Below are 22,078 nucleotides of genomic sequence, written 5' to 3'. Positions count from 1 at the left end.
ACAAAGAAACCCTGTCTCAAAAATCCAACCACAGAGCCAGGAGGTGGTGCTGCACACGCCTTTAATCCCAGCACTCGGAAAGCAGAACCAGGTGGATGTGAGTTCAAGGCCAGCCTGGGCTACAGAGCGAGATCCAGGACAGGCACCAAAACTACACTGAGAAACCCTGTTTCAAAAAAACAAAAACAAAAAATCCAAAAAATAAATAAGTAAATAAAAAGACAGAAAGAACCTCAAGTCAAGAATCCAGAAAACTGCCTGAAGAGATGGCTCAGTGGTTAAAAGCACTTGCTGCTCTTGCAGAGAACTCAGGTTGGATTCCCAGCACCACATAATGGTTCATCCTGTTTTTAACTACAGTTCCAGGGGATCTAACATTTTCTGGCATCTAAAGGCATTGTACATGCATGTACACACATATATACATGCAGGTAAAACACCTATATACATAAAATTAAATTTTTAAAAAAGGGAGGGAGGGGAAATTACAGTCAGGATGTAATATATGAGAGAAGAATTTTAAAAAGTAGTAATAAAAAATTTAAATGAAAAAAAGATTTCAAACAGCTATTATAATCTGGGCAACAACATGGCTTGTAGTTGGCTTGCTGCCAACTGTGATGATCTGAGTTCAACACCTGGGACCCACAGTGGAATGAGAGAACCAGCTCCAAGTTGTCTTCTGACGTGCATGTACACACACATGTACAAATAAATGTGGTGTTGGGGAGTTGTCTCGATGGTTATTGCTCCTGCAGAGAACCTGAGTTTAGTCCCTGCGCCATATGAGGAGGTTCACAAGCAGATGTAACCCCAACTCTAGGGTGTCCAGTGTCCTTTTCTGGACTCTGCGACACTTTAAATCACACATGCTCATCCCCCTACACACACACACACAATTGAAAATAAATATTTTTAAAGAAAACAAATATAATAAAAAATTTAAATCCAGCATTCTAACACAATATAATCCAAGTATATTTTAATTTGATAAATGCTGAGGAATGGCAATAGGAAAATAATAAAGTTAATATTAAAATGTCAAATCATTGTTCTCTATAATTAAACAATTATGTTTCTATTATAGCAGAAAACCATACACACATACATACATGCACACATACACATGAAAATTATAACATACAATATTCTCAAAGTTCAGCTGGGGTGTTTAAGGCACATTTATTGGCATTGTATGCCTTGATGTCATATACAGTGCAGAGTGTTCATGGTGTGTGTTCAGAAGTAAAGCTGTGCTATGTAACATAGGCAAGCACTGCCAGGAACAGTTCAGATTCGTTACAGGTTTGATTCTGAATTATTTTTTGGTTTTTGGAGCATTCAGAAATCTTTCACTCTTATAAATTTAACAACCTCAAATGTGGCTGAGAAGCATGGTTTTGTTGTTATTTTAGTAAAGTAAAGTTTGGGTTTAACAAAGATATTTTAATGTAGGCTTGAACTCAAGGATTACAAGAAAGGCATTCAGAAGAAAGTAAGATATACCCAACAACATGGGTCTGGGGTCCTCAAAGGAGAGTTACCCGGATCCACAGTTTTAAGAAACTTTATTCCAAAGTCAGTCAGAGTGGTACATGCCTGTAATCCCAGATGGCAGGAAGTGAATTCATAGTTCTGGGTTACCCTCAGTAACCTAGGAGATCAGGCTGAGCTATATAAGCTTTTCTCAAAAAAACGGTAGCAACAACAAAAGGAAGCAGTGGTCTAATGTATAAACCTCTTTGTTGGTGAATTATCAGCATGTGACTAGATCAGGAGTCTGTGACTTGTTTCTATAAATATTCAGATAGTAAAAACACTTACAAACCATATGGTTATATGCCTCTGCCACTGTGGCATAAAAGCAGCCATAGACAAAATTTAAATGATGCATATAGCTGTCTTCCAAATAAAACTTTATTTTTAAAAACAGACAAAGGGCCATAATTGTCCACTGGGCTATGATTTGATGGCTCCTGGTCTAAATCGATTGTTTTTCATGCTTTTTAAAGTACCTGTGTTAGGATTGTTTGTTTGATGGGGTTTTTTTGTTTGTTTGTTTGTTTTTTGGGAGGGGAGGGCTCTGAAGGGATAATGAGGATTGAACCCAAGGCTTCATGTGTGTTAAGTGCTAAATGGTAATGAGAATATTGAATATGTCTTTATAGATATAAAGTATTTTAAAGTAGGATGAGTGGGTGGCTGCTTCATCATGTGATCTGTCTATAAATTGTGTTTGGTACCCTACCCATAAAATGTGATTCATACAATCAAGTAGTTGCAAATGATAACAGATGCTTTTAACAGTTCACTTTATGATGTTAGAATACTGTTAAATTATACTGCAAATGATGTGAGGGATGAGGGATCATTGTTTCCAAGGTAAGCCACTAAAAATATCTAATAAGGAATCCAATTCTTTTCTCAAACACAGAAGACTAACAGTGAAGGCAAAAGCTACCTCAACATTGGCATCTTCACGTCCCTGAATGTTTATAATTCTGTGGTTATACAATTCTATCCTAATGAGAATTTGCTTGACCTTTTTTATATACACCTGGTTTTGTCATGTTATATGCTGTATTATACATGTGCTATTGCTGTTTTCCTTTGTATAGTACTATGCAGCAGTGTTCATATAGAGGTTTCAATATTATAAAATACTAGCTGGGCTGGAGAGATGGCTCAGCTTAAGTTAAGAGCACTGACTGTTCTTCCAGAGGTCCTGAGTTCAATTCCCAGCAACCACATGGTGGCTCACAACCATCTGTAATGAGATCTGGCACCCCCTACTGTATACATAATAAATAAATCTTTAAAAAAAATATAATAAAGTACTAGCAAAGAGCTATGACCTTTACATTCAATGACACTGAAAAAAGGTTTAAAATATACACACACACTTGTCACTGAAGTAGCAAGAGCTGTCCATTCTTCACAAAAGCAGCATGTATTGATTGTAGGTAGCAGAAGAAACTGAGGTTGCCCATAGATTCAGACTCACATATGAATTAGTGATAGTCTTTACCAGTACTCACTCTCTCTCCTCATGACTAGTCGTTTATTTTCTGTGATCACATAATTGCAATGGAAAATGGTTTTGTTTGTTCCATTTTTATTTGAAAATATATGAATATTAATATTTAAAAAACATAAATCTACCACTCTTAACAACTGCTTTTTAGTTTAACTTAGAGAAGACTTAGCACCATGAAAACAGCACACAGAGGAGTTTCTGCCCCTTTCTGTTTTTCCTTTTCCTTTTCCTTTTTTAAATGCTGTAGATAAAACCTAGGACTTGGTATGTGCCGAGCAAGTGCTTTACCACTGAGTTATGACCCAGTCTGAGTCTGTCCTTTCAACTAAGCATTATGACGTGAATATTTCCCTGACTTCTCCATAATCCTAGTAAGTTTGTAACCTGATTTATACTTAACTTAGAAACTCCTCTAAAATAAAAGGAAGAAACTTAAGAAGAATATAAGTGAAACTGTAACAATTAGAAACAGGACCAGATGCCCAGAAGAGAATTTTTAGAATGTTCATAGGCCATATTTTTCAGTGCTCTGACCTGTTTCTGGTGGAGGAAGTAGAGCCAAAAGATGCCATGAAGAAAAGTTCCATAAGCAACTTCATATGGAAACAATGTCAGACGGGCTTTTTAGTGACCCCACTTGTTATGGGTTTTGTTTGTTTGTTGTTTTCAGGGTTTTTCTGTGTGGTTTGGAGCCTGTCCTGGATCTCGCTCTGTAGACCAGGCTGGCCTCAAACTCACAGAGATCCGCCTGGCTCTGCCTCCTGAGTGCAGGGATTAAAGGCGTGCGCCACCACCTGGAACTTTTCATGTTTTTAATTGTGCTTCATGTTCACTTTTTTTTTTTTTTTTAAACAATACAGACTGATATTAAAGGTAATGTTTTAACTTTATTATAAATCCTCATTCCAAAATGTGACCATTACCATTCTAAAAACTTACTTGTTTTCATAGTACTTGCTTCACAAAATCAGGAAAGTTTCCAAGGAATCCAAGGTGAAGATTTAAGATGAATTGTTATTTTTATAGAAAGGGTTACAAATCATTACCGTAGCAAAGCTGAACATCACAAGTGACACTTTGGTGCCTGGCAGCTAAAGTGACCTGTCTCTCTCCATGTCTTGTGCTATGTTAGCTCTCTGATACCCAAGCTTAAAGTGTAAGCCAGAGAAGAGAAATGCTGTGCCTATATGTATTCCTAACACGTTGGTCTTGCCCTGTTTGTCTCCCTGTCCTTCTGCTCAGGTTCCATACTACCCTCTGTAGGAAGCTCTGTAGGCAGTGTAAACGGATACCACACCTGCAAAGGTGAGAATCTCATGTCAACAGTGCCTCCTTGTTGGGTGTGTTACAGTGTTCACGTTTGCTGTATATGTGTTCCAGTCTGTGCAAGTTAACAGCTGCCAGGAGGGGCGTGAGGGTGAACATTTGGGGAAGAGCAACTGTGGCGCTTCCCTGTTAGCTGCCTATGGGCTAAACAGGTTGGCATCCTGGGACTAAAAGTTCTGAGCAATCATACTGGGCCACCAGGTTAGGTCAGGAAGGGAAGACCTTCAGGAAAGTCTATGTGGACCTATGAGTTATAAAGAAGTACTCTAAAGGCAGGTGTAGTGGTAGTGGTCTATAAGCTCAGCACTTGGGGGGTAGAGGCAAGACAATTAGGAGTTCAGGCTTAGGCTAGCCTTGGTTACATCAGACTATCTCAAAACAAGCAAAAAGCTAGTCTGTCTACCAGTAATCTTTCCCTCAGTCTCCTGCTGAAATAGTCTCAAACTATTTCTCAGCAGTTTGAAGACGAGGGAACAGAAGAATGTTCCAAGTTAATCCCAACAGTATGCTAAAGTGACATCTTACTTTACTTTCTCACTTCTGTCTTTCCCATGTTTATTCAGCATTTTATGGCATATATCTTTGTATAAAATGCCAAAGCCAGAAAGCAGATTAATAATTAATAAGAACCCCTAGTTCTTACACTTTGTGTATTTCAACAGGAACTTTGATGTGACTTAGAAGAAGGCAATCACTAGTTGGCTAGAAGAGTTAGGAGAGATGTTTAATCCTGACAAATCATTTAGGAATGATAAATGAAGGAGAGCAGGATTACCGATCTCGTTGTTGTTTCTCTGATACTAGATCTTACGGAGATCCAGTGTGACTTGTCTGATGTGAATTCAAAGTATGAGAAACTGGGAGAAGTGCTTCGAGAACGCCAGGAAAGCCTTCAGGCTGTCCTCAGCAGAATGGAGGAGGTTCAGAAAGAAGCAAACTCTGTATTACAGTGGTTAGAATCCAAAGAGGAAGTTCTGAAAGCCATGGATGTCTCCTTGTCTCCAACCAAGACAGAAACAGTAAAAGCCCAAGCAGAATCTAACAAGGTACTGTGTTTACTAGTGAGCTGCATCAGTATACAGGAAAAGGCTCTTACAGGTGCTCTTGTCCCAGCCTAGGGCCTGAGCCTGAATGGAGTCAGCCCTGTCCTGGACTGTGATTGGCAGAATGTTAGCCCTCATTTTTAACATACCTCCTCAAGTCTCCTTGATCATTTTTGTTACCTGTTGTTATAATTCACATTCAAAAGGGGGGGGGGGAGACATATTTGCAGAAAGAAGCTTGATCCCTCCCTCCCTTCTCACTCCTCCCTCCACCATGTTATTAGCTCATTGAGAATTTAGTCTTATTTTCCATGTGATACTACCAGATAGGTAAGCCTTTCTCATCTAGGTATCTTTGCAACTCTTAGGGGAACCTAAAATATTGTGGATATGTATTTATTCTTAAGATTGAAATGTAGAGAGCTGGAGAGATGGCTCAGCATTTAAGAGCACTTGGTGCTCTTGCAGAGGACCCAGATTCAGTTCCCAGCACCCACATAGAGTCTCACAACCATCTGTAACTCTGGTTCCATGGGATCCAGCTCCCTCTTCTGGCTTTCTCTGGTACCAGGCACACATGTGTTGCACATAAAAACAGCAAACAAATACTCACACATGATAATTTTAGTGTTTTAAAAATTGAAATGTGGACTAAAGAAATTGTCAGAAAATATAAGAACATAATAATTTTCTTATGAGAAATTTTCTCCAAAATTTTAAATATTCCAATTGAGAATGGCATGCTAGCTCTCCAACTATCAAAATATTGCCGTTCTTATCTTGGCACTTCCAATTAATAAGAGGTGATGCTCCCTATGTAGTTGAGTTTCGATGATGTATGTACTTCAATGAACTCAGATCCCACCATCTTCATTTTAGAGCAAACACTGAAGCTAAGTTCATGGAACAAACCATACAGAGGATCAGAACAATTGAGACTTCCCATCCAGTCAGTCTTCCAATCTTTTCTACCACACAAAGCTATGTTTCTACCCTAGAATCTCCTGACAAGTATGATATGCTTTTTCCTAGGCTTTCCTGGCTGAATTGGAACAGAATTCCCCTAAAATCCAAAAAGTAAAGGAAGCTCTGGCTGGATTACTGGGGACATATCCCAACTCACAAGAAGCAGAAAACTGGAAAAAAATGCAAGAGGAGCTCAGTAAGTCATCATATGTTTTATATTTAAAATATCTTGTCTCTAAAGCAAATTGAAAATCTCAGTACATCCTATAAAGTACACCCTATAAAGCTGGAATTAGTTTCAATTAACTTCTGAAAGCAAGCAAAAGCCTATCTGTCTAGGACCAGAAAATGACCTGATTAGGGAAAAATTTTAGAAATGAAGTCAACAGAAATCTGGTTTTCTAGGACAGTCAAGCAAATAGTCTACTCTGATCAGAAGGTTAAGAGAATATTGAGAGTAAAAATGAAAGTGGGAAGTGGTGACTCATGTCTTTAATCCAGCACTTTGTGGTAGAAACAGTTTGTAAATCTGAGTCAGCCTGGTCTGCCATAGCAAGTTCCAGTCCAGTCAGGGCTACATAGTGAGACCCTGTATCAAAAAAATAAATAAATAAAAATAAAAAACCCTGGGCTTGGTGAGCTGGCTCAATGGTTACAGACTCATAGTGCTCTTTTAGTGGACCAGAGTTCAGTTTACAACACCCATACTGGGCAGCTCACAACCTTCTGTAACTCAAGCTCCGTCACCTCTGGCCTCTGAGGAACACTGCACTCATGTGCATATACCCACACACTGACATACATAATTAAAATTAAATTTAAAAAGAAATGGGAAATAATCTAATGAAGAGATAAGTCAATTATGTGTTCATAATATTTAACTATATATAATATAGGTGTGATATTTGTAACAAAATTTCTTTTCGGGGTTGGGGATTTAGCTCAGTGGTAGAGAACACTTGCCTAGCAAGTGCAAGGCCTGGGGTTCGATCCTCAGCTCAAAAAAAAAAAAAAAAAAAAAAAATTCTTTTCATGAAAAATGTTTATAATATATATTATATATAGTTATGTATAATAAATAATATAAAATAATATATGTAATCTGTCTTACAGTATGTGGGGGACAGGGGGGCTTCCATTCAGTTTATCAGTGCAGTTTCTTGTTACTACTAGCCCAGTGAAGATACAGAACTATTTGTATTCTTTAGTTCTTAAATATTTTAAGGTTATTTTTAATTTTTAAAAAGTTAAATAATGACTCTTATGTCATTTCCTGTAGCATATAAGTAATACAGCTGAGGGACCAGGCCAACTACATTCTCTCATTTCCTTTCAACAGATTCCCGATGGGAAAAGGCCACGGAGGTTACTGTGGCTCGCCAAAAGCAGCTAGAGGAATCTGCAAGCCATCTGGCCTGCTTCCAGGCTGCAGAATCCCAGCTCCGCCCTTGGCTGATGGAGAAGGAACTGATGATGGGAGTTCTGGGACCCTTGTCTATTGACCCCAACATGTTGAATGCACAGAAACAGCAGGTCCAGGTGAGCAATGTAGATTAATGCTTAGAGCAAAGAAATGGGTGTCACGGAATCTAGTTTTGAATGCTACTACCGGCAAATAGATTTCATTATGACCTCCAGACAGAGTTTTCTTTCCTTGGGTTTTTTTTTGGGTTTGTTTTTCAACACAGGGTTTCTCTGTGTAGTCTTGACTGTCCTGGAACTTGCTGTGTAGACCAGGCTGGTTTCGAACTCACAGAGATCCCCCTGCCTCTGCCTCCCAAGTGCTGGGATTAAGGAGTACACCACCACAGCCTGACATAGTATACAATTCTGAAAGACAATGCTACAATATCTTAGTAGTCTGGTCCCTGGAGTTTTCTGGATTATTTTCAAAATGGGCTGGCACAATCCAAATTCAGTTTTTGTTTTGACACTACTTTTAGATCTGTTTTCTCTGTCTAAGCATCTCCATGCCATTTGTGTTTCAGTTTATGCTGAAGGAATTTGAAGCGCGAAGGCAACAGCATGAGCAGCTGAATGAGGCAGCTCAGGGCATCCTAATAGGTCCTGGAGATGTCTCTCCATCGACCAGCCAAGTGCAGAAGGAACTCCAAAGCATCAATCAGAAGTGGGTTGAGCTCACTGACAAGCTTAACTCCCGTTCCAGCCAAATTGATCAAGCTATCATTAAAAGCACCCAGTACCAAGAGCTGCTCCAGGACTTATCAGAAAAGGTGAAAGCAGTTGGACAACGACTAAGTGGCCAGTCAGCCATCAGCACCCAGCCTGATGCTGTAAAGCAGCAACTAGAGGAGACCAGTGAGATTCGATCTGACTTGGGACAATTAGACAACGAGATTAAGGAGGCTCAGGCACTGTGTGATGAACTCTCACTGCTCATTGGTGAGCAGTACCTCAAGGATGAACTGAAGAAGCGTTTGGAGACAGTTGCCCTGCCACTCCAAGGCTTAGAAGACCTTGCAGGTGAGCTGAAGTGAGCAGACCAAGAGTCTAGAATGATCCTTAAGTAGCTTTTCAGGGTTAGCATCATGTTCACCTGTCCTTCTAGTAACCATGACAATGGATGTGGTTATTGTACAGTGACACTGGTATATATGGAGCTTCCCAAAGCCTACCACAGTCCTGGAGAGAGAAGCTCTAGCACATGTCAGCTAGCCTGCAGGTACCATGTCCAGGCAGGTGCCGACAGCTGGAGTTCTAGACACACTAAGTGTAGCACTTGTTTTCTGTATGTTGTCGGTAGACATGCATATCCCCAACCCCAGTATGCAAAGTTATAATGTATTCTGCAGTTTTTAAGATTTTTTAAAGATTTTATGATTTGCTTACATGTAGTATCTATAGAGACCAAGTAGAGGGTGTTGAATCCCCTGGAACTAAAGTTACAAGATGTGAGCTGCCATGTTGGTGCCCAGAACCAGACATAGGTCAGTTCTCTATAGAGCAGTCAGTGCTCCTAACTGCTGAGCCATCTCTTTACCCTATTTTGGACTTTCTAAGAAAAATTTTGTCATTAACTTGTTCGTCTTCTGAAAATGTTATGACTGTTTTTATTGACTTAGGTCATGTTACATGGTTGATAAAAGGATTGAGTGGGAACATGGCTTTATACTTATCTTTTTTGGTAGATTCTCAATATTTGTTTTGTATTCTTAAAGTTAGACCATACCCTGTTAGCAAACACTTTACATCCCATATTCAGGCTTGATTGATTTTAATTTCATTTTCTTATATCAGCTGATCGCATGAACAGACTCCAGGCAGCTCTCGCCAGCACCCAGCAATTCCAGCAAATGTTTGATGAGCTGAGAACCTGGTTGGATGAAAAACAAAGCCAGCAAGCAAAAATCTGCCCAATTTCTGCAAAATTGGAGCGGCTTCAGTCTCAGCTACAAGAGAATGAAGAGTTTCAGAAGCACCTCAATCAACACAGTGGTTCCTATGAGGTAATTGTGGCTGAAGGGGAGTCTCTGCTGCTCTCTGTGCCTCCTGGGGAAGAGAAAAAGACTTTACAAAACCAGTTGGTTGAACTCAAAAGCCACTGGGAAGATCTCAATAAAAAAACTGCAGACCGACAGTCTAGGCTCAAGGACTGTATGCAGAAAGCTCAGAAATATCAGTGGCATGTGGAAGACCTTGTGCCCTGGATAGAAGATTGCAAGACCAAGATGTCTGAGTTGCGGGTTACTTTGGATCCAGTGCAGCTGGAGTCCAGCCTCTTGAGGTCAAAGGCTATGCTGAGTGAGGCAGAGAAGCGCCGCTCCCTGCTGGAAATACTGAATGGTGCTGCTGACATTCTGATCAATTCTTCAGAAATAGATGAAGATGAGATCCGGGATGAGAAGGCTGGACTCAACCAGAGCATGGATGCCATTACAGAGGAGCTACAGGCCAAAACGGGCTCTCTAGAAGAGATGACTCAGAGGCTCAAGGAGTTCCAGGAAAGCTTTAAGAATATTGAAAAGAAGGTTGAAGGAGCCAAGCACCAGCTTGAAATCTTCGATGCTCTGGGCTCTCAAGCCTGTAGCAGCAAGAATCTGGAGAGGCTACGAGCTCAGCAAGAAGTGCTGCAGGCCCTGGAGCCTCAGGTTGACTACCTGAGGAACTTCACTCAGGGACTTGTAGAAGATGCTCCAGATGGAGCTGATGCCTCCCCGCTTGTGCATCAAGCTGAGGTTGCCCAGCAGGAGTTCTTAGAAGTGAAGCAGCGTGTGAACAGTGGTTGCCTGACCATGGAAAACAAGCTAGAGGGGATTGGGCAGTTTCACTGTCGAGTTCGAGAAATGTTCTCTCAGTTGGCTGACCTGGATGATGAGCTAGATGGCATGGGAGCCATTGGTAGAGACACAGATAGCCTCCAGTCACAAATTGAGGATGTTCGGCTATTCCTTCACAAAATCCAAGCCCTCAGGTCTGACATAGAGGTCTCTGAGGCAGAGTGTCGGAAGATGGTGGAGGAAGAGGGGACTTTGGACTTACTAGGACTCAAGAGGGAGCTAGAAGCCCTTAACAAACAGTGTGGAAAACTGACAGAGAGAGGGAAAGCTCGCCAGGAACAGCTAGCGCTCACACTGGGCCGCGTAGAGGATTTCTACAGGAGACTGAAGGCCCTCAGTGATGCCACCTCAGCTGCAGAAGATGGAGAGGCCCTTCAGTGGGTTGTGGGGACTGAAGTGGAGGTCATCAACCAGCAGCTAGCGGATTTTAAAGTGAGTTTTACCTTTTCCTCCTCCTGTATCACTAATGCTTACAGTTTAGATACCAGTTGAGAGTACGTTTTTTACTTGGGTCCTGGTTTCCTTGTTCACTTCCATTACCAGCAAAGCACATTGTGTGGAGACTGAAAGTCTCTCAGATGTCTAAGAAGATGGCTTTGAACATTTTTCTGTTGTGGTTTCTTTCCATTTTATAGCCAATTAAGGATATGGAAGAAAGTGCTTAAACCTTATCTCTTAGTCTAAGAATCTCCTCATGATTTCTTGAATTTTCAAATTAACTCATTTGGTAACTGAAACTGTATTCATGGTCCTATTTTTCAAACTGAGCTATTAGCCATCTCCTGAAGTGTTAATTTTGCACACATTTCAGGGAGACTTTATTGATAGGTTATGAAACAGTGTAAGGTTTCCATGAATTGTTAAATGAAATATACTGAGTCAAAGAAATCTCCGACTTGCAACAAGCAGCCTAGGAATCCTCCCGACACTCCTCAAGTACAAGTTCTCCTTACCTGCAGGAAAGTCAAATAACAGGAGGCGATCTTGTGACTGGGTCATTTGGATCAAATCCAAAGTGTGCATTTGTCAGTCAGGTGCTTACGTGGTGGGTCTTGGCTGAAGAGTCCTGTAGTTACAAATAACCATAAGTACCTCACTCTGCTGGTATACCTTTCGTGACACAAGGGATAGATTTGGAAATAATATATGTAGCACTTCATTCTATTATGCCTAGTATGACAGAGGCAGAAGCCACATTTGGAGATAGCGTAATTTGTAGCTACAAAAGATCATCATATTTAAGTAGTTTCTTGGTAGTTGGAGAAAATTCATACCCATGACACATACCTCTGTTTCATTGGCAATGTGGCAAACTAACATTTATCCCTGTAGTCTCCAAAATAGCTTATCTCAACAGATCCTAGTTTGTGGAGGAATTATTTAAAAATTTTATATGTGGGGCTAGAGAGATGGCTCAGTGGTTAAGAGCACTGACTGCTCTTGCAGAGGTCCTGAGTTCAATTCCCAGCAACAACATGGTGGCTCCCAACTATTTGTAATGAGATCTGGCAGCCTCTTCTGGCAGGCAGGCATTCATGCAGGCAGAACACTGTGTACATGGCAAATCTTTAAAAAAAAATAAATTGTTTTATATGTATGTAAGTATTAGGCCTCCAACTTGCTGGGCAAAGATTCTGCTAAGCTGTGACCCCAGCTTGCCTCATTTTATCAACAGTGCATTGTGCATACATTTTTCCTAAAGATTGCAGGGTGACATTAGAAGATACTGCTCTCTTATGGTGATATTTTTGAGGATTCAAGAAATACTTGGGGCTACTTTGTAGTAAATGTTCTGTGGTCAGAGTGCCTATTAAGTGCTTGTTTGGGGTTTCTACAGTGTTGTACTGGTCGGATTGGCTATGTATATAGATATATAGTGAGGAGATAATTTTTGAGTTTTTCACAACTACCATGATGTTAAGCATTACATTTTGCTCTGTGTGTAGATGGGTTCTACTAACTACAGATTAAAAATATTTTAGAAAAAAACCCAAAGAATAGAAAATAGCAATACAACAATAAATATAATACAAATTTTAAAACAATATAGCAAAACAAGTATCTATATTGCATTAGGTATTAGAAGTAACCTAGATGTGATTTAAAGTCGATGAGAAGATACAAATACTATGTCGCTTTCTAGAATGGACTTGAGAATGGAATTGGGGTGAGCATGGGGTCCCCAAGTGTACTGCTGCTGTCACCTTCATAGCGGTGGCTGGCTGCCTGTAGCAGTCTGATCTTCAGTGAGCTAGACAATGAAGTCACCAAGCCTGTGAAAATTGTGTCAGTCAGGCATGGTGGCACATGACTATAATGACAGCACATGGCAGCCTGTGGTTGGGAGATGGTGAGTTCAAGGCCAGTCTGGGTTATGTAAGTAAGACCTTATTTCAAAAGCAAGCAAAAAGCATTAGATACAACCTTACAAAAGAGCTGGTAGAGGGCATACCTTGTGTTGGATTTGATGAGTCTTTTTTTCCCTCGGTTTACTATAGTACTTCTCAACCTTCCTAATGTTGTTCCTCATGTTGTGGTGACCTCCAACTATAAAATTATTGTTGTTGCTACTTCATGATTGTAATGTTGCTGCTGTTATGAATCATAATGTAAATAATCTGATATGCAGGAAAATGTGAAAGGATCATTCGACCCCAAAGGAGCCTTGTCCCACAGGTTGAGAACCACTGGTTTTGAGAGGTGTTCTGGATTTTGATGAAGCTGGAAGATTCACTGGGCATTACTGCTTCTATGTCTAGCATGTTAGTTCCTCGGAGTGCTCAGAGTTCAGTAGTCGCTGCTTAGCTCTTGTTTTCTAAGAATAAGCTTCCTACCACTGAACTTTATGCTTGTAAAGGCTGGAATCTGTCAATCAGCTGGTACTGGCGGGCTGTTTACCTGCGGGGTGGGGAGGGGGTGGTGGTGTTGACAAGGCAAGCTTAGAAGTAAAGGGGGAGGGTGCTGGAGTACTTTGATAAAGCATTTTATAGTCAGTACCCCACCCCAGGTTGGTGGTCAAGTCAGAATCCTAGTCACTAACTTTCCTAATAGAGAAGTGGAGTTTTTTTGTTTTTTTTTGTTTTTTTATTTATTTATTTATTTATTTTCCTCCTCCCAGCAGAGGACTTTGGTCAGGAGGGAGGAGCATTCTCTTGGCTGAGCTCTTGGGAAATTAAGACAATGAAAGAGGAAAACTATCCGTCAGTTGCCCAGCCCTCTAGCAGTTGCATAAAGGTCTTTTTGGACCTATTCTAAGGATTGAATCATTTTCATGATGGGAGTAAGTGTTGAGTTTCTGGATTTATGTGTTATAGTTCAGAAGTTGATTAATCTTCCCTTGCCCCATCAGCAGACTAGATTCATAAAGGTTGACTCAGCTTTCAGATGCAAATCATTTTCAATAAGAAAAATCAGATGAAGATACATATTAAAAGGCATTTCAACTTAACAGTGTTCTTTTTTAATGGATCACCCTTAGGACAGACTGAGAGGATAAGAATCTGGGAGGCAGAAGCACAGGCCAGGCTTTGATCTGGCTAACTCCACTGAGGATAGCCAGATAGTCCAGTCTATGGAGAGCCTCAGGCTTCCTTGGGATAGCAGTCCTGATAAACCCAGTTAGTCTGTAGGAAATGGTTCCCATGATGTGGAAAAACTAAAAGTCATTATTCCTAGGGAAGGTTTTCCTTTAGTCCCCTCTGGATGACTTGTAGAATCTGGTTGGCTCATGAGTATCGATCAGACAACAACAGAAGAGTCCTTGCCATACTAAGCAAGTAAAGTCCTCAGCCATCTGCACTGAGACATTCACCACAGCCCCATCTCTCTTCCCTTCTGTGGGAAATAGAAAGGAAGAGGCCTTTCCAGAAACCATGACTTAGGGCATGTTTTCAGAAAACTGTGAGGAGAAGCTGTTACTAATCTCTTCAGGAAATCCCGTTTCTGATTATTGAGGAAAAGGAATTGTGTATGTCTAACAGGAGATTAATAAGAAAGGAGGGACCTTTGTTTATAACACTGATACTTGAGCCAAAGAATTCCCCTAATGTGACCTTCCTGGGAAGGGTAGGGAGAAAAAACAAAAAACTGTTCAATCTTAACAAGAAGCTTTCCTCATTTGGAAACTGTCTGTAGATTTTGTCAGGACTTAACATGATTCTGAGTCTTTACTTCACCTCTCCTTTGCACCCCTGTACCCCAACAAGAGTTTTGCTTGACTCTGAGGCAGAAAGGACGTAATAGTGTGGGCATGACACCAATGAACAGCATCCAGAACTGCATCTGGAAACCAATTGGGTCCATTGGTTTCATGTCTCTGATTATGAGAAACCATAGATTAAGAATCTCTCTAGGGTCTGTTAAGTTTCCCACAATTACTTAATGTCACCACATTTGAGGTATCCAAGCCAGTCATCAATCTTTTGGTTTTGAGACAGATGTCATGTAGCTCAGGCAAGCCTTGAACTTCCGATCCCCGTCTCTAACTCTACTGCTGGGATTACTGGCGTCCATGCCAAGTTTTATGGAGTGCTAGGGATGGAACCAGGGGTTTTGTGCATGCTAGGCAAGTAGTCTACCTACTGAACTATGTCACAGCCCCCAGACTTGCCCTTTCTTGTGTTTGAGGCTCACAGGATGTAGGTGCTGCAGCAAGCTTCCTAGTGCTGTTCTTTCCTAACTCAGTGGTTCTCGACCTTCCAAACACTGACACTCTTGAATACAGTTCTTTATGTTGTGGTGACCCCCAGCTGTAAAGGTATTTCATTGTTCTTTCATAACTGTAATGTAAAAATCTGATGTGTGATCTCACAGGGTGAGAACCACTATCCTAACTCAAGCTGAGCAGAGTTAGTCAGGGTCAGTCATATTTGCAGCTTCTGTCTGTCTGACAAAGTTGAACAGCCTTCTAGCAAACCAGAGCAAGGAGCTCTTCAGTCACAGCCCTTTGATTCCCCCTATAATAAACAAGCTTAGCCTCTTATGTGCACAAATGAGAATCCTTGGATGATGAGCTGGGTATGGTGCTGAGAGACTGCCAGTTTGCAGATGCTTGTTCATTCCTTTCTCCATAGAACAAAGGTATTATCAGCCCATCCAAGGTTTTCAGTTAGTCCAGCTGCCTGAGAATGAGTCACTAGCAGATAAAACAAACGAGGTCAACACTGTCTACCTGCCTTGGATAATCAAAGCAAGGGGAACCTGTCTGTCACTGGAGGGTTAGACAACCCTAAAAAACAGCCAACAGGAGGCACACTCCACCCTCTCGCCTCCTCCCTTGTCTAGTGCTAACTGAACCTTGGCCTGTTTTGAGCTTTTTGTTTGTTTTGTTTTGTTTTGAATATCTTTTCCAAACAAGGATACTGCAGTGCTGTTCCAGGGCAACTGGAGTCCATGGAAGAAAACACCCTAAAGTGTCTTCCTTACCTTTGTCTTGTCAATTTTCAGCTGGGTTAGTTTTCATTGTGGAGGGCTGTCTTGCTCATTGGAGAGTGTTGAGCAGCATCTCTGACCTGTACACACTAGCAATAGTAACTTACCAGTTGTAAGAACCTGGTCAGACTGCCCTCTTTAGAACAACTGCTCTGGGAAAACATTGCCTCAGCTGGGATGGGTACCGGCTGATTAAGTTCAATATTTGTTTTTTGTTTTTTGTTTTGAGCTGAGGATCGAACCCAGGGCCTTGCGCTTGCTAGGCAAGTGCTCTATCACTGAGCTAAATCCCCAACCCTAAGTTCAATATTTGTATTGCAGGCAACCTCCTGTAATCTGATTAGAACTGTGTATTAGCTACACTGCCTCTAAGTCAGCCTGCCTTTAGACCAGCTCTGGAGCCTTTGTTTTTCTGGTGATAATCTATGTCTGGTTGAAAACCTCCTACACACTTTCCCTGAATGTGAGATTTCTATGCAGTTGTTGGTACAGGTATTTTGCTGATGGTGTGTTTCCAAAGAGGAACTTGCTTGGTGGAAATACTTCAGGGTGCCTCTTTGTCCTCCTGTGCCTTTAAGGGGAGATTACAGTATGTCAGTTGTTCTCTGGAGCCAACCCAAAGTTTGGCTGCTGGTATTTATAACCCTTATGTGACCACCCTCCACCCCCACACTCCCCCCAGAATTCCAACACACTGTAATAATCCTCTCCACCTCCATTACCAACTGAATGGGGAGGAGGCAAAGGAACTTTTGCATTATGTGGAACCCTCTCTAGTTAGTTCTCTCTCTCTCTCTCTCTCTCTCTCTCTCTCTCTCTCTCTCTCTCTTCTTTTTTTCCAGAGCTGAGGACTGAACCCAGGGCCTTGCGCCTGCTAGGCAAGCACTCTGCCACTGAGCTAAATCCCCAACCCTAGTTCTCTTTTTATTAAAGTATTCCCACCTAGATAAAGAACTACTGGCAACCAAGAGATACTGAGAGAGGAATAGTCTTCCGTAATTGGTGATCTACATCAAATGGTCAGCTCTGAAAACGCGTACAAGTAACACTAAAGACTGAGCTGGTTATAGTTACATATTCAGGAAAGAATGTACATGCGTGTATATATAGCATGTATATGTTACATATACATGTAACAACAACTAAAGAAAATAAGGCCTTGAATTTGAGAGAGCAAGTCTGACATGGGTTAGAGGGAGGAAAGGGAAGGGAGAAAATGATCTAATTATAATCTCAAAAACAAAGTTCTAATAATAATTAGTATTTTGAATATAAGCATCACTTGGCATAATCTGAGGCCTCTAGCTGTTGCATTGTCCTGAGAAGCCTGTGCCTCAGTAAATGTTGAGTGGAATGTCATCAAGATAGCCGGGCAGAGCCAGGCGGATCTCTGTGAGTTCCAGGCCAGCTTGTTCCAGGACAGGCTCCAAAGCTACAGAAGAACCCTATCTTGAAAAACCAAAAAAAAAAGGGGAAAAAAAAGTGCCGATAAATCTCACTGTGGATAACAACAATTATATCCTCAACCAAAGGAATAGGCCTTTTATCCCAGCCCTGGGGGTGTGGGGGAGGCAAAGCCTGGCAGATCTCTGTGAGTTCAAGGCCAGCCTATCTACAGAGTGAGATCCAGGACAGGCTCCAAAGCTACACAGAGAAACCCTGTCTTGAAAAACAAAAAAAACAAACAAATAAAAAAATAATTGTTGTTGAACATTTGATTAAGTGAACATGGATTGTGGATATTATCACAGACTTGCAGGACTAGACAGTTTATTGCTATGTCTATGAATGGGTGCAAGTGGTCTCAGCCTTAGCCTGACCTTTAAAAAAAAAAAAATGCAAAGAATCGTGCTTCTTAGCCGGGCAGTGGTGGCGCACGCCTGTAATTCCCAGCACTTGGGAGGCAGAGGCAGGTAGATCTCCGTGAGTTCAAGGCCAGCCTGTTCTACAGAGCAAGATCTAGGACAGGCACCAAAAACAACACAGGGAAACTCTGTCTCCAAAAAAAAAAAAAGGAAATTTTCTACTCATTTTACATACCAACCACAGATCCCCCTCCCCTCCTTCCTCCTAACCCCTCCCTCAACCCACCTCCCATTCCCACTTCCTCTGAGGCAAGGCCTCCCGTAAAGAGTCAGCAGAGCCTTAGTTACACTTAGGTGAGGCAGGTCCAAGCCCCTTCCCCTGCACCAAGGCTGTGCAAGGTGTCCCAACATAGGCAGTGGGCTGCAGTGGTCTCCAAAAGGCCCACTCATCCACCAGGGATGGATCCTGATCCCACTGTCAGGGGGACCCTTAAGCAGATCAAACTACACAACTGTCTTGCCTATACAGAGGGCCTAGTCCAGTCCCATGGAGGCTCCACAGCTATTGGTCCACAGTTTATGAGTTCCCACTAGTTTGGTTTGGCCATCTCTGTACATTTCCCCATCATGATCTTGATGCCCCTTGCTCATAGAATCCCTCTTCAGTTTATTTGACTGGACTCCTGGAGCTCGGCCTGGTGCTTGGTTGTGGATCTCTGCATCTGCTTCCATCAGTTACTGGATGAAGGCTCTACTACGACAGTTAGGGTAGTCACCAATCTGATTACCAGGGAAGGCCAATTCAGGCACCCTCTCCGCTACTGCTAATAGTCTAGGGTGGAGTCATCCTTGTGACAGTGAGAAATAGGCACAACAAATCACTGTGGTAAGAGTGTAACGGCAACAAGAGAGTCTACATGAGTTCTCATAACCCCCCTGTAAAAATTAGACCTTAAAAATCTCAGCTTGCCGATAAAACTTAGTCTCACCAGGCAGTGGTGGTGGAGCACACCTTTAACCCCAGCACTCAGGAGGTAGAGGCAGGTGGATCTCTGTGAGTTTGAGGACAGCCAGAGAGAAACCCTGTTTGGTGTGTGGGGAGGGGGGGGCAGTTATAGGGAAGACCGGCATTTAAGAGGACAAAACAAACTTGCTCAAGCATGGAGCTGGAGAGGTAGTCAGTAGTTAAGAGCTTTCTGTTCAGTTCCCAGTACCCACATTGCTCTCACAACCACCCGTAACCAACTCTAGGTCCAGGAGATCCTGTAAGAGTTTGTACTCATGTGTACAGGAACACACAGACATACACATAATTTTTTAAAATATATTTTAGAAAATAACGCCGGGTGGTGGTGGCGCACGCCTTTAATCCCAGCACTCGGGAGGCAGAGGCAGGCGGATCTCTGTGAGTTCGAGGCCAGCCTGGTCTCCAAAGCGAGATCCAGAAAAGGCTCAAAGCTACACAGAGACACCTTGTCTACAAAAACAAACAAACAAAAAAACTTGCTCAAGCAACTCAGCAAATAAACTTTTGAGTGGAACTGAAAAGGTATGTTTGGTGTGAAATTTACATTATGCCAGTGGCTCTTACCCAGAGGACTTGTACTCCTTAGGAGACATTTAGCAGTGCCCAAGAGATAGTTTTCTGCCTGCCTGCCTGCCTTCCTTTCTTTTCTTTTTTCTTTTTTCTTTTTGAGATAGGATCTCGCTATGTAGCCCTGGCTAGGCTCAAACTCACAGACATATACCTATCTCTGACTCCTGAGTGCTATCGTTAATAGGGAGGCCACTAATGGTGTCTAGTGACTGTTGCTGGATATGCTAAAATACACAGGATAGTTCCTCACAATGAAAAAGTTACTCAACCCACTTTTAGAAAGATAGGGATTATTTTTTACCTTCCTTCAGACTCCATGAACACTGCATAGAGAAGCTTCTTTTGCTCTCCTCATCTTTTTAAAAGATTAGAATAGGGTTGCTTCCTGGGATGACTTCTACAGTCAGGATCTTTGTGAACTTAATTGACTCAGTGGCTAAAGAATTCTCTGCTTCACCAGTCCTCGCCCCACCCTGCCACAAGGTTCCTGCTGTGGACATCAATCAGCTGTGTATCTCAAGCTACTTCCTGTAGGGTGTGTTGTGGAATGGCATCAGCCCCTGCACCAGATGGGAGTGCTGATCTCAGTGTCATTTTATCAGACGCTGGTTGGAACAAAGGACTCTGTGTTAGGAAGAAAGAGCTGGTGCAGTTGGACAGTCAGTGTGTGCGCACATGGTTCCCACGGAAAAGGGAAAAGGGAGAGAGACAGACATCTTTCTGTGGCTTTCTAAACAGGGGTTTCCCAGGTGGACTTCCTGAGCTTCTGACTTCACCCTTGTGTTGGCCATGCTTCTTCTTCACCCAGACAGTGTGTGAGCACTGACCTGAATGACTGGGTGGTGGCGTTTTCCAGAACTGATCTGTCTCTTTGTCCCTGTCTTTTCCTTCTGTCTGGAAGTCCTTGAGCACCACTGTTCTTCCAGTCCTGCTTCTTCTGATCTAGTCAGTTCTGCACTCCAGTTCCTGATCCCAGGCATCCCTAACACATTTGAGCTCAAGTCCCATCTTATTACAAAGCATTTCTGACCCCTCCAACTTTCTCCTCCTGATCATTTAAATCACTTAATTCACTTGAACTCATATGGTCCTTTCTAAATTCTACCAAATATGGGTATTTTGTGATTATATTATTTTTTGTTAGATACATCCCTTTTTTCAACAAATCTATTTTTGTGCCTTTCACTTGAAGACAGCTAAATATTTAACTGATTAGGTGGATATTCTTTATTTCTCATAAGCCATATGAGCTCTAGGATTCAAAATGGTATCTGGGCATGGTGGCACCTGTAATCCCTGTATACAGGAAGCTGAGGAAGGAGAATTGTGAGTTTGTGGCCAACCTGGGCTACATATGAGACTATGTCTCGGGCAGCGGTGGCGCACGCCTTTAATCCCAGCACTGGGGAGGCAGAGCCAGGCAGATCTCTGTGAGTTCAAGGCCAGCCTGGTCTACAAAGCAAGTTCCAGGAAAGGCGCAAAGCTACACAAAGAAACTCTGTCTCAGAAAACAAACAAACAACAACAACAAAATGCTTAGAGACTATGTCTCAGAACACACACAACCAAAATGCTACTGACTCTATAATACTTGAGGCATATCCTTATGGTATTAGTCTGCTTTCCTTAATTTTCCGCCTTCTCCCAGGCTCCCATGCTTCTCTACTGGTTAGCACATGTTAAGAACATATGATCTCATTTTAGTATTAACAAAACAGCAAAAAGAAGAAAACATTTTCTATTTCATATACACTTCAAGAAAGCCAGATTCTGAAAGAGCCTGTGTAGTTAGTTTCTGATCACTCTACAGTCATTATCATTTGTGTAATTAATTGCCAGTTAATGGGAGTCTTCATAGTCATTTAGCCCTGTATAACGGGGTTGAAGGGGCAGTCCAAATTCAAGTCAGAACTGTGTGAGGGGAAGGGAAGAATCCAAAGTCAAGTCAGAATTATGCAACTTTAAATCCTAGCTGATACCATTTACAAGCTGAGCAACTTGAAGAAAATTACTTTGGCACTTAAGAGGCAGAGGCAGGTGGATCTGTGTAAATTTAAGGCCAATCCTGGTCTACAAAGAGAGTTCCAGGACAGCCAGCGCTACATAGAAGAGACCCTGTTTTTTTGTTTTTGTTTTTGTTTTTTTAATTAAAAAAAAAAAAGTTTATCCAGAAATGCATATTAATACATATTAGAACATTGTGAACTCTTTTTGAGACAAGATCTTACTAGGTAACACTTGCTATCTTGGAACTCACTAAGTAAACCAGGCTGCCTTCAAACTGAGATCTACCAGTCTCTGCCTCCCTGGTAATAGAAAGAAACACCTGCTGCCTCCTCCTCCTCCTCCTCCTCCTCCTCCTCCTCCTCCTCCTCCTCCTCCTCTTCCTCCTCCTCCTCCTCCTCCTCCTCCTCCTTTTAAATTCCATGTGTTTTATGTGAATGTATGTGGATGTGCACATACACAACACTGTGTGGAGATCAGAGGACACGTGCAGCAATTAGTTTCTCTCCTTCCACGTGTTGTTGATCTTGGGGGTTGAATTCATAACTCAGATTGTAAACCTGAGCCATATT

At 41.8% G+C, this 22,078-nt stretch overlaps 1 protein-coding gene across 16 annotated transcripts in view; it reads left to right on the top strand.

The window, feature by feature from the left end:
• The window catches only part of Macf1 (microtubule actin crosslinking factor 1), a 343,882-nt gene that overhangs the window by 250,074 nt on the left and 71,730 nt on the right, over window positions 1-22,078 (top strand). For 14 of the 16 annotated variants that reach the window (XM_036178125.1, XM_036178128.1, XM_036178123.1 and 11 more), the window contains 6 exons: window positions 4,280-4,342; window positions 5,168-5,409; window positions 6,439-6,568; window positions 7,712-7,911; window positions 8,361-8,856; window positions 9,631-11,102. In XM_036178125.1, the coding sequence (XP_036034018.1) occupies window positions 4,280-4,342; window positions 5,168-5,409; window positions 6,439-6,568; window positions 7,712-7,911; window positions 8,361-8,856; window positions 9,631-11,102 (2,603 nt within the window). The remainder of the gene's footprint in view (window positions 1-4,279; window positions 4,343-5,167; window positions 5,410-6,438; window positions 6,569-7,711; window positions 7,912-8,360; window positions 8,857-9,630; window positions 11,103-22,078) is intronic. The other 2 variants (XM_036178132.1, XM_036178119.1) reach the window with 1 other exon arrangement.

This window comes from Onychomys torridus, chromosome 2 (assembly GCF_903995425.1).
Source record: "Onychomys torridus chromosome 2, mOncTor1.1, whole genome shotgun sequence".
Classification (NCBI taxonomy): Eukaryota; Metazoa; Chordata; class Mammalia; order Rodentia; family Cricetidae; genus Onychomys; species Onychomys torridus.
The sequence above is the reverse complement of the archived record's forward strand: the minus strand, read 5'-3'. Positions and strand labels throughout refer to the sequence as shown.